Source organism: Cydia strobilella, chromosome 2 (genome assembly GCF_947568885.1).
Source record: "Cydia strobilella chromosome 2, ilCydStro3.1, whole genome shotgun sequence".
In the NCBI taxonomy this organism is placed as follows: Eukaryota; Metazoa; Arthropoda; class Insecta; order Lepidoptera; family Tortricidae; genus Cydia; species Cydia strobilella.
The window spans coordinates 4,649,225-4,661,961 of NC_086042.1; the positions used below are offsets into that span (position 1 = coordinate 4,649,225).

Below are 12,737 nucleotides of genomic sequence, written 5' to 3' on the forward strand. Positions count from 1 at the left end.
TCAATTGTTAATATCTCAAATTAAACTGTTATAGTTTGACAAGATAGAGCAGAAGCGTTAATACTACCTAACTATATAATAGTAAAACTAATACTAAATAATCTTACGTATTAATTTATTTATCGTCGCGTGGGGCGATTAGGCAGAATTTAGACAAAAATTAAATATTGTATTTTTTTATTATTATAACCACTAAAAAACCACAAACTTGTCGATACAATTGTAGCTCTTTTCCAGTACAAGAAAAGGTAATTTAAATACCTACAAATGCGTTTTTGGGGAATAGACTAAAGACTTGTCTTGACAACTATAAGGTAGGGTTTTAAAGAGGTCGTGCCCTTTATATGACAAAATAAAAGTACGGGAGTAGAAAAAAATTATAAATTGATTTGAGAGAATTAAATTTTTATATAAACTCCATCACGCACAAGAAATTGTGGTGGCGCATGAGAATGCTCCGGTCGAGATTTGATCACCCGCCAATCTTCCGAGAGGTGAAGCCGAGCGCGGCAGCAGCCGTAGTTCGTGCACACCCAAATCTTCTTCCAGCCGCAGGTCGTAGGCATAGCGTAGAATGTGTAGCCGTGGTACAGAGCTAGCTGCTTGCCTGCTCGGTTGTGGACCATCTGGACTGCATTACAATGTAATTTTATTAATATAACTTTCGGTTAGAAGTGCCGATTATTCGGCAAATATTTTTTATTCTGTCATGTTTACTTTATAGTATAGGTACTTTTAGTACAAAGTAGAATGTAAGAATAAACCCAGCTACTCGAAACGTTTGAAAACCGGACAAGTGCGAGTCGGACTCGCCCACCGAGGGTTCCGTACTTTTTAGTATTTGTTGTTATAGCGGCAACAGAAACATCATCTGTGAAAAACTCAACTGTCTAGCTATCACGATTCATGAGATACAGCCTGGTGACAGATAGACGGACAGCGAATCTTAGTAATAGGGTCCCGTTTTTTTAACCCTTTGGGTAGGGAAACCAAATAACCATCTGGACAGACATGCAAATAAGCCGTAATTAAATCTGTTCACCCAATCGGGAGCTACCATGCCACAACAAACACACCCGAATAAAACCAATCAACTAAAATTAAACTTTTATGAAAATCCCATGTCGTATAGTAAATCTTGGAGGCGGATATGGCAATGGTCAAGTACGCTCTTGTAGACAATCCCTGCAGGGTTCAGATACAGGCGAGCATTGCAAGGACTGCCGGCGGTGCATCGCCAGATTTTTTTCCAAACGATCGGCCTGTTGCAATAATATGTGAAGCCTTGATATAAAGCCACTTCTCTTCCGGACGTGTTATGGAATATTGTAACTAAAACAAACAAATATTAGCTTTGATTGTAACAAAACTTTAGAATTATTTGACATTTTAGAATACTATGAATTTGATTACAATTGAATAAATAAATGAAAATATGTTTTCTATGGAAGCCGGCTGGCACTAGATCATAAAATCTAAAAAAAAACCGGCCAAGTGCGAGTCGGACTCGCGCACGAAGGGTTCCGTACCATTACGGAAAAAAACAGCAAAAAAATCACGTTTGTTGTATGGGAGCTCCATTTAAATATTTATATTATTCTGTTTTTAGTATTTGTTGTTATAGCGGCAACAGAAATACATCATCTGTGAAAATTTCAACTGTCTAGCTATCACGGTTCATGAGATACAGTCTGGTGACAGACAGACAGACAGACGGACAGACGGACGGACAGACAGACAGCGGAGTCTTAGTAATAGGGTCCCGTTTTTACCCTTTGGGTACGGAACCCTAAAAATACTTTATTGTGATTTCCGTTTATGTCCGTTTAGTTTGGGTGATTGAGAAACGAGCACACATTATAAATGTATTTATAAATGTAATTTTAATGCATAGCATTATACCAAATACAACTCACACTTAAAGTTTAAAATGTGTATGCTGCAGATTAGCATTAAAAAATGTATTGACGTCCGTCTTGTATACAGTAAAACGTGCTCGCAACCGCGAGACCTGCAGCACCAGTTTTGCGTGTCAACGTTCTCCTTATTGCAATGGAATATGTATATGTACCCGTTCACGAGTGCTAGGATCTTCTGCGCAGAGCCTCTTACAAACTCAACTGGAACAAAACAAAACTTTTCTTACGTAGCTCAGTAATACGAAGATAATAGGGTTTTTGTACGGTTAACCTATAACCTATCCATCCAACCTGTCTATCCATTTGTATATGTGACTTTTTGTGTTCTAAATAAATAAATAAAAACCTAACAGAACTGCGTGATTACATAGGACAAGCTTTTTTATGATTCTGAAGCAATGGTATCGGTAGTTTCATCCTGCTGCCAGGATAACATTGAAACTAATATCAAACTTAAGGTATTTTAAAAAAGTTCGTAGGACGAATTAAAATAATAATAATAAAAAAATCTATTTATTTCAATAAAATGTGCTTAAGTCTATTTTACATTTGTATGCAAAATCTCTAACATGAGATTATGTGCGCGGTCACTCAACTCGCATTTTGTTGTTAATGAGTAATTTAAACTAAGTAAAAAGTAATAAGCCTGCGTCTAGGGCATTGACCGTACTGTAGTAAAGGCCTCTCGCAGTAAAAAGCGTACGCGTTGACCAGCGCTAGTTGCTTCTGAGTCAGTAACCACAGTGAATGCTTTCATAGGTAATACAAGTTCTAGTCGCTAGGCTCCTGACCAACTCGACTGGAATATCCGCCAAAAGAAGCATTTTTAGTTATTGTATGATATTTAAATAGATTTCAGTCACAGAGCTACACCCTCAACTACACTAATGAAGTAACGAGTTATTCAATAGGGTTGTTTGTGAGTGAATTTATAAAAAAAAAGTTTTGCTTATTTTGCAAAAAATTAATAGTAATAGTAGTAACCTAGGTAACATGCACAAATAGAGCTGTTTAATTGCGTGAAAATGTATCTAAGTTAATTTCTAAGTTTTACATATACTCCGTTGTCAATGCCGTATTTGTGTGCATCATGGGAATGTTTTAATCTGGCATTATGTACTTTGGGAATGTCTTCCGTCTTTGTGATAATAAATCTGGCTTTGCAAATATTTTTCTTAAGACAGCACCAATATTTCGTGTTTCCTTGGGCCTTGTCACTGTAAAACGGGTATCCCTCGACGAGAGCTAGCTGCTTGTTAGTTGGACTCCGGACGAACTCGATTAGAAAGTGCTCTAAAAAAGATTCTTTAGTTGTTAAGATGTTTTTAAGTCAAAATCTACGATCTGGATTACACTCAAGGGCAATGAATATCGCTGTATGTAAATTTCGAATATATCTTTAAGGAATAATAAATAAGTGATTACAACTTATCGAAAACAGGTGGGAATAAAAGAAACACAATATTAAACCCAAACAAAACACTTTATTGTACCATAATAACTTACAACTAGACAGGGTGGAATAAAGTACCATATTTAGTCACTAATAAGTTAATCTGTTAAGTTAATAAGTTAAGTTTAGTTGCATTTAAAGAATCAATTAGTATTGATTCTCTTATTAACTGCAACATATAAGCAACCTCGGCACATTAAAACATAGTCTACACAGTTACTTTATTATTAATCATTCATATGCAAAGCAAAAGGCGACATTAGCTAATTAATACCTATAATCAGGATAATCAATAGTTGAATTTAAACTGTTGTGAGACATACTAACATTAAATCATTTTACGGTTTAGACTCACTTACCCCTCGGACTCCGTGGGGGTTCGGACTCGGTTTAGAGCGGCAGTACGCAATACACGGTAGTCGTGAACGCTGCTCGCACTATTAGTGCTTGAGAAAGGAGACCTAGGCTCTCCGAAACATGTCGCGCGAGTGACTAAAACAAGTGAGTCTAAGTCTAAACCGTAAAATGATTTAATCAATAGTTAATCTGACACTTTTCTTCGACGGCTCTACGGCTTCGTGTTGCCAGCGCTCGAACTGGCTGTGTTGAATAAAACTGCGACTACAGGAACAACTATTTTTTTATTCGTTATTTGTTTTTTAAATTTACATATCATTCTATTATAAAGGCAATAAGTACCTAAAACCGAGAAATATATGCAAGAGAAATACATTACACATTTAATATGGGTGTAACATTACATACCTAGGGCAGTAAAGTAAGAAAAGTCTCGGCAGCCTCGGCCGACAATTATATACATGTGATCTGAGTCTGAGGCTTTCTTATTCACTGTGTGTGTATACAATTTTTTTGTTCGACGGAGCAGAAAGCGGCAACTTCGTTTAGCGCAGCGGGCTGAAGTTGACGCTTTCCGAACGTAGGCCAAAAAAAACGTTTTATTTATTATTTATTTATTTATTTAAAATTTAAATCAGGCAACAAGGTCCATATTACAAATACCTTACAGACTAACATAGATATATGTATTATATAAACTTAAACTAAACACTATTTATGCTACAAAACGGCGTGGCTCCGTTGAATCGGCTGCTCTTGTGTCGGATTTGGCAGTTTGCCCCGGAACCTTCGAAACACGACACCCTTCGGCCAGAAGTCGGCGCACTCGATGACAAACCCGATGACGGTTTTAAATGACAGTCCCGTGTTTAGCAATTTTTACATATACCCCATCATTTATAATGTATTTGTTTGGGTCATGCGTATGTTGCAATTTCGCACGATAGAGTATGGGTTTTTCTCCCCTGTTTTTGATAGCAAAGCGCGCGTTGCATATATGATGACTCGTGCATCGCCAATACTGAACGGTAGCACGCGCCTTGTGACAGTGAAATGAGTATCTGTTGACGAGTGCTATTTCGTTGTTCGTGTGGTTCCGGACGAACTCAACTGGAAAAAATATTAAACCTTAGACGCTTTAATAGTTATACAGATCACCATCATTCGCTTGCCCTTATCCCATTCATTTGGGGTCGGAGCAGCATGTTTTTTTCTTTCATACCTCTCTCTCGCCCGTCATCTCATCACTCACTCGCATTCGTTTCATATCATCTCTCACACAGTCCATCCACCTTTTCCTCGGTTTTCCTCTTCCGATACTTCCCTCCACATTCATTCGTAATACCTTTCTCGTCACATGACTTTCATCCCTCCCAATTCCTCCCTCCCCCCTCCCTATCCCTCTTCAATGGTTATACTTTTTTTAATGGTTATACAGATATAAAATTATTAAAAAATGCATCAATTTGTGTTGGGAGATACAAACATAGTTATTAAGTAAAGACTTCTTAGTTCCCTCTGTAGCGAGAAATATCTCATTAAAAAGCTAGGTTTATAAAAACATAGATAGTTTCGACAAAAAACACACGTATAGGAATAATAAATGTGACACGTTTCATCTTATTGTAGCCACCGGGCACCGCAATGATGTGACGTTATGACGTACCGTACTAATGTTGTACTGTATAAGAATGCAAACAAAAATCAATACCCACAAAAAAAGTTGTCGTACAATCAGTCAATTAGTCAGAAGATTAGAGAACGCCATACAGCGTTAAATTAAAAATAATCTAATATGCTCATTAAAAACATTTATTAAAAATGAACATATATATATGTACCTATATAATATATTGAGTAACTTACTAATTTGTGCAGGTATCTGTGTATCTAAGTATTTTTACACATATTAAATCACATTTACAATCGGGTCTATCGCGAATTTATTTTGTTACCTTTATTTACCGACGTTTCGACACAGGTTTCACTGGTCGTGGTCGCGGCTAACTGACGTCCCAGCAAAATGTCAAAACAGAGATTTGTGTGACTACCCGACGAAAAGTGTATTTAAAGTTTGGGGTAGATATCACATTTTCAAACCACCCAATTACACATAAATGTTAATTAATGTCAATAGTCCGACACGCAACACTTAAAACATCCGCTCACACATCCGAAGATAGATCCCTTGGCTTTAACTTCTGGATCACTGGTCCCCAAGTTGCCAATAAGTTAAAACCATCTTCCTTATTAAAACGTCGGTAAATAAAGGTAACAAAATAAATTCGCAATAGACCCGATTGTAAATGTGTTTTCATATGTGTTCAAAACACGTAAGTATTTTTAGTTTTTAAGTATTCTGGACACTTGTGTTAAGAGATACTGGTCTTCCATAGACGGTAACAATGTTGTAAGAGACGTAAACCGCCGGCGCCGGTGTGATAGAATTTACCACTAGACTTATATCAACCGGAATATGAACCGTGATTACCTTTTGTAATAAACATAAACATAATTCAAACATAAACAAACATAATTTATTCAAAAAACACATGGCATGCTTACATTCATACAAAACAGACTTACAAAATAGTGACGTTTTACATGTGTCTGAACTAGGGTACCCTGTGTTTCAGGCGAGAAATATGGCAAGCATTGTTAATGGAAATTAATTTTCACTTACAAAATACACAGCAATAATACTATAATTTAGCAACTTAATACAAAAAACCATCATACTATAATAATGGAATACTTATCATATTTGTCCTATTATAAATCTAGTCATATCGCTTAAAGTAATCATTTCACAACTTATAATAGATTCTCTGTGTTTTATCGTATCGTTTTCGAGCTCCTGATATTTCGGCGCAGTTACATGCATCGTGTCTAGTCTAGCTAGTCTTGTGTGGTTGTGTAGTCTAGTGAAACTAACCGTGAATCATTCGAAACTGTAAATTTACCATTTAATGTTTACAAAATATGTCATCATCATCATTACCTTAAGAGTTATTCTTTTGTCGGTGGAGTATCTTCCAGCTTTCCCTATCTTGCGCCAGCTCTTAAATTTTTTGATACAACACGACCCCTACTTTTTTCCACTTGCTCTAAAAAGCCGCGTCTGGGTTTTTCTCTACCCCGCCTGCGTCCTAATATCTGCCCCTCCAGGATAGTTTTAAAGAAGTACATATAAATTATAAAATATGTACAAATGATTACAATCAACAAGTTTTTATATATAACCTATCCTTCACGATGTATTTTTCTGCGGCATGGGTGTGTTGCAGTTTGACGTTGTGTAAGGTGGAGCTATCTTCAGCTTTGGTGGTAAACCAAGCCGAATAAAAAAAAATCGAATGCAGTTTTGTTTCTTTTTAAAAATAAAAGAATATTGCCTTTAAGTAAAACGAGCTAACAAGGTTTTTAACCACTTCCCCCTCAGTGTCCATAAATTTTTTCCACACTGTATACTTCAGGTATTTAAATATGGAAAGCTAGAAAAAGATTTAAACTAAACAAATAATAACAAAACTAAATAAATCAAAACTATCAAATGATATCAAAACTATTTACAACCTTAACACTAGTCAATTTTGAGCGCTTGTATTATTATTATTTATATCCTCGGATTTCACGGGCCTATAAATCCCGGTCTTTTGATAGGCTTGCGTGGGGATATAGATCCAACACGTAGAGGCCCCTTGGAGAGCTTTAATGTCATGTAGAACGCCTGCTGGAACCCGTTCACAGGTGCAACAATAGACACCCATGAACCGGTCGCAGCAGGCATTGGGACTATTGTAGAAAAAGTGAACAGTATACCGGTCTATGGATTGAAGTTTGGGTGGACAATGAGACTGGGCTATTGAAAAGAAGTCCGGACACCTGCCATAACAATGCTAACACACGTTATCGAGGCAGGTGGTGACTTGCCGCTGACTAGATGGGCCCCTGAAACTGCCGTCGTGAAGACGACCAGGAACAACACCGGTGTGAGCGGCTCAGGGGTGTCGAGAGGTGTGCGCCGCTTTCTACCCAGTAACTGATGTTAACAGTCACTGTGCCAACTCGCGTCTTATGCATCTTTCACTTCCACCCCTGGAGCATATAGCTCTTACGACTCCCCTCTGGACGGCCAATGAAGGCAAGCCAGAGCTGAGAGTCCTGCGGGTCCCATTGGGGTCCACTCCGACCGACGAAGACACGCCGGAGACGGAGACCCTGACCGATTCTCTGGAGCACTCGGGTCCGTGGGGTCGTCACTCCCCAACAGCTCGCCACATTATTATTTATATTATTACGAGCCTATCCCACTGCCGGGCAAAGGCCTCCCCCTCTTCTTCCACTCCTCCCGGTTTTGAGCTACATCTGGCCAGTCAAAAAGGAGTCCAACTTATCCCGCCATCGCCGACAAGGTCTGCCGGATCACCGGTTTGACTCACGGGGCACCCATTCGGCATGCGGCAGACATGACTAGCCCAGTTTTCGAGCTACATGTATTATATGAGTTTTAGAGCGCAGCGTGTATTATATAACTTAAACTTTAACATATACCCCGTCCTTTATGATATATTTGAACGGTTCGTGTGGATGTTGCAGATTTATGTTGACCATGAGATTCATGGTGTAGGTGAAGCGGGCTTTGCAGATTTTATTTCTGGTACACCGCCAATACTGAGTTTTAGTAGTCTCTTTTTCACAGTAGAAAGAGTATCCATTTATAAGCGCCAGTGGTCGATTTGCAGCATTCCGGAGGAAAAGAACTGGAAACAAATATTGAGCTTAGTTTAGCAACTAACAGTTTCAGCTTTTGGATTTTTTAAATAAATAGGTAATAGGTAACTGTCAACAAATCCTTATGTTGCTCTTGTCAAATCCAACCTGTTGACAAGTCTGGCATTTAGTATACCGTTGTATTATATGCATGCAAGTTTAATTAAATAACTAAATGTCCACAAGCTATACACAAGGTATGGCAAAACTTTTAATTAATTCATATATAATGATAAGGATCCGCAGCCTGCATGATAACATTTATTATAAACAGTTTAAAGATATAGAGTACAATCATTTACATAATATAATATTAACAAATTTATTGTGAAAGGAGACGACCGCTCCTAATCCCCTTACCTTACATTGTTAATATCCAGAAACGCAAATGGGGATAACGTTTCTATGTAAAGGCGATTCGAGGCGGTCGTCCACTTTCGTCTTAATTCATAAAGTACTTATTCGACTTGTGACTTATTCTAAGTGTTAAATAGTGACTTAAACTACTTTTCCATCGAGTTTATCGTGATAATCGACAAAACATTTTCCTGGGCATAGACCTGGTTCATTTGGGCATTTAGGGCAATACTGTGTAGTATTAACCCTTTTTTTATTATTCATGTAGCACATGACGCATCTTTTTCTCTTAACTCTGTTTTTGCCGTCACGCGGTAATTTAAAAGAGGCGTGACGGAGGCTTGATGAAATTACAGGCCTTGGAAAACTATTGGCTGTGCCGCTTTTAACCAGTTCACCTATAAGAAAATAAAATATATAAATAAAACTTGTACACAAAGAAAAACAATGCAAAAAATGTAAAAACTAGAAAAAATAGATAAATAAAAAAACAAGAAACAAAAAAACATAAAACTACTGATTGATGGATCATTTATTTGTCAATATAGGTTTACAAAGAGGTCTTAAAACTATTTACAATATGTAAGTACATAGGATCTCCACATTGTGCCTACAAACTGGAATACAAAAATTAAACTAGCCTAATTCCATGCATATTACATTAACTTATCTATTAAGGAACTCGCCCACACTGCAGAAACATTTCTCACACAGCCAAGCTTTCATCATTTTCTTTAATGTTGCATTTTTTTCTCTTTTAAATTCATCCGACAACTTATTATAAATTGTAATGCACATGATGTATGAATTTGGTCTGGTTTGTGTAATTTATGTTTGTATTGTTGTCTTACGAGAGCTCATCTGTTGTGCTTCTATATATTCATATTTATATACTTACAAAATAGACTTTTAGGGCTACTTGTCCTTGCCTACCGTGATATCAACCCAATATTTTATAAGCGGGCAGTCAAGACGCTCAGCCATACACCTCAGCATGCTGTTGCCGCTGCCTCACACTCGTTTCAGCAGTGAGGCTAACCCGTCGTCAAAGTCTTATAGTTTAATATACACTCCATTCTTTATCATATATTTAAACGCCTCATGCGTATGCTGCAGGTTAACGTTGAAGATTTCTTTCTTGACCATGGAGAAGCGCGCCTTACACTGCTTGTGTCTCGTACAACGCCAGTACTGAGTATCCACGTATACCCTGTCGCGGTAGAACGAGAACCCGTTGATAAGCGCTAGTGGTTTATTGGCTTTGTTCCGGACGAACTGAACTGAAAAGTATCAGTTCAGTTCAGTTCAGATCTTTATTTGCTAATAATATAGACAAAAGCCATGCAAATACAATAATAAAATATCACATAAATACCTAATTACACATCAAAGTCAACAATAGAAACCTAAAAACACAGTAACAAAAACAAACAAAAAGAGATCTAGAAAAAAAAAAACACAAAAACAAAAAGAGACAAACAAAAAGAGATCTAGAAATAATACATTACCAATAATTAAGAAATAAATTCGACTGCTTAAATTAATTGACCCATTGTAATAATTGTAATTGTATTGTATCAACAAGTTAGTCGACTAAGAAGTTTACTATTTGGTATTAGCGCTACCGGTCTCTCTCACTGTTCTGAACAAATTACAACGTGACAATACCTAAAGATACACAAAAGCTGTCAATTTGGATTGAGTTATTTATTCATACACTGAAACGCTCTCCTCTTCGATTTTGGATAGATAAAACACCCTCAACTGCATTCACGCACCGAGTGACTAATGAACTACGTCTTAGAGAGTATTCAATTAAGAAATTTTCCAGGTTGAAATTATAAAAATGATACAAACAATTATGAATTTATTTTCATAAGTAAAAAATATTTTTTTTTTAATTTCATGTTTTTACAATAACAAAAAATTCTACACTTAATTAATTTCAATCAATCAATCAAAATATTTATTTGCATAAATAAGGTTACAAAACAGGTGGTATAAAAAGTTTTCATTTTCATTCCTTATTTTACCATAATATGGCGTACAAATATTCAATATATAAATTTAACAACTACCTATATGTACTACCCAGCTATATGTACATACATACATAATAATCAAATCAGATCAAAAATCAGTCAAAAAATGATTTAAAATTAAATTGATATAATGTCCTACTCGGTAATATTATGAATTTAAAATAAATTAATTTAATAGTAAATAAATATTTATTTCATATATCTAATGGACTAAATTCCTAAAGTCGATATACCGCACGAATTAAGTTGTAGGTGGGCTAAGTGTTAGCTCTGAGTGGACGCTCGATTTGGGCGTCCAGCGGGGCGGGGCGTGCGGCGTGCATGTTAAACAAATGCAAACGTATAGGAGCGGCCTTAGTGCACGCTGCTCAAATCACTTGTGAGCCCGACGCCACTCTGCACGCCCCGCCGAACGCTCCGCTTCACTTAAGTCAACTTGACGTAAACACCGTCCTGTACAACATAATTGAATGGTTCGTGGGTATGCTTAAGTTTCATGTTGGTCAGGAATTGCTTCCCAAACGTCGTGAAGCGCGACTTGCACATGTTTCCCCCGGTACATCGCCAGTACTGCGTCTGCATGTACGTTTTTTCGCAATAGAACGTGTATCCGTTTATAAGCGCCAGTTGTCTGTTCGCGAAATTCCGGACGAATTGAACTGAAAATAGAAAACGTACCGAGTTCAAAATAGTAAAATTAACAGTAATGCAAATGAAACGCGAAACACTTCATCCATACTAATATGTTGGTAATGACGTAGCTTTATGTTTGTATAGGTAATGTATAATTTTTGCTCGATAGTAGTGAAGCGCGCTTTGCGCATGTTTCCCTCGTACATCGCCAGTACTGCGTCTGCGCACACGTTTTCTGGCAGTCGAACGCAAAGCGGCGCGGAGCGGGGTGAATCAATCCTTTGATCCCTATAGAAGTGTCCTACGTGGGCGATCTCGTTGCGAATGCCTTGGACCCGCCGCGCCGCGCCGCTTCGCGAGTGTTCGCCTACGTAAGATGCAGCATTACCTGCTTGTTTACGGGACTCCGGATAAACTTGACAGAAATTAGGTTTCGGTTAGTCGAATTTGTTCAAGGATTTTGTAGTTGCAGGTTACAACCACCAATAGGTAGGTACATATATCTACATTATCACATTATTATACTCATACCTACAGAGTATTTGTACTAAATTATCACTGTCTAGACCTGAGTTGTCCCTTTCCAACGCAGAGCAGTTTTTTTTTCGGTTTTCTAGGATAGGTAATAAATTGCTGAAGTGTATTTTAAGGTAGGTATGATTAAGTTAAAATAAAAAAGATTTTTTTTATATTTTGTTATATTAAACATATACTTAAATATATTTTTGTCGTAAAGAAATGAAACTACTCCTGTGTGTTTTTATTGTGCACCCACACCGCAGTTAACTAACCTAGATAATTTATCTGATAAATATTGCTGTGTTGCATAGTGTTGCTCAACAAGTTACGAATAACTACGGTGTGGTGCACTTTAAGATACAAAAACTAAATTCATAACTATGGCGCTATGGAAGGCGACTTCTATTATCAAGTCAAAATTTAATGTAAACGCCATTTCGTATGATATACCTACTGGCCTCGTGGTTATGGTTAAGGTTAGCATTTATAACATCCCCTTCATGAGTGACCAGGAACCGTGCCTTGCAGTTGCTGCCTCTTGTACATCGCCAGGTTTTCGTTGACTGCCGTTGACATAAGAGGTGGAAGGAGTAGCCGTCAACAATCGCTAGAGGTTTGCTTTTGTTGTTCTGGACATATTGGACTGAAATAATTTGAGTATTATATACTCTTCAATACCATGTA

At 37.3% G+C, this 12,737-nt stretch overlaps 1 protein-coding gene across 14 annotated transcripts in view; it reads right to left on the reverse strand.

The window, feature by feature from the left end:
* The window catches only part of LOC134755337 (protein tramtrack, beta isoform), a 598,730-nt gene that overhangs the window by 197,934 nt on the left and 388,059 nt on the right, over positions 1 to 12,737 (reverse strand). The window contains exon 5 of one of the 14 annotated variants that reach the window (XM_063691850.1): positions 2,941 to 3,212. The exons of 12 other annotated variants lie outside the window; for them this stretch is intronic. In XM_063691850.1, coding sequence (XP_063547920.1) covers positions 2,956 to 3,212 — 257 coding nt within the window. In that variant the 3' untranslated portion in view covers positions 2,941 to 2,955. Of the gene's footprint in view, positions 1 to 2,940; positions 3,213 to 4,564; positions 4,840 to 12,737 lie in introns of those variants that run through there. One more of the 14 variants, XM_063691847.1, reaches the window with a different exon arrangement.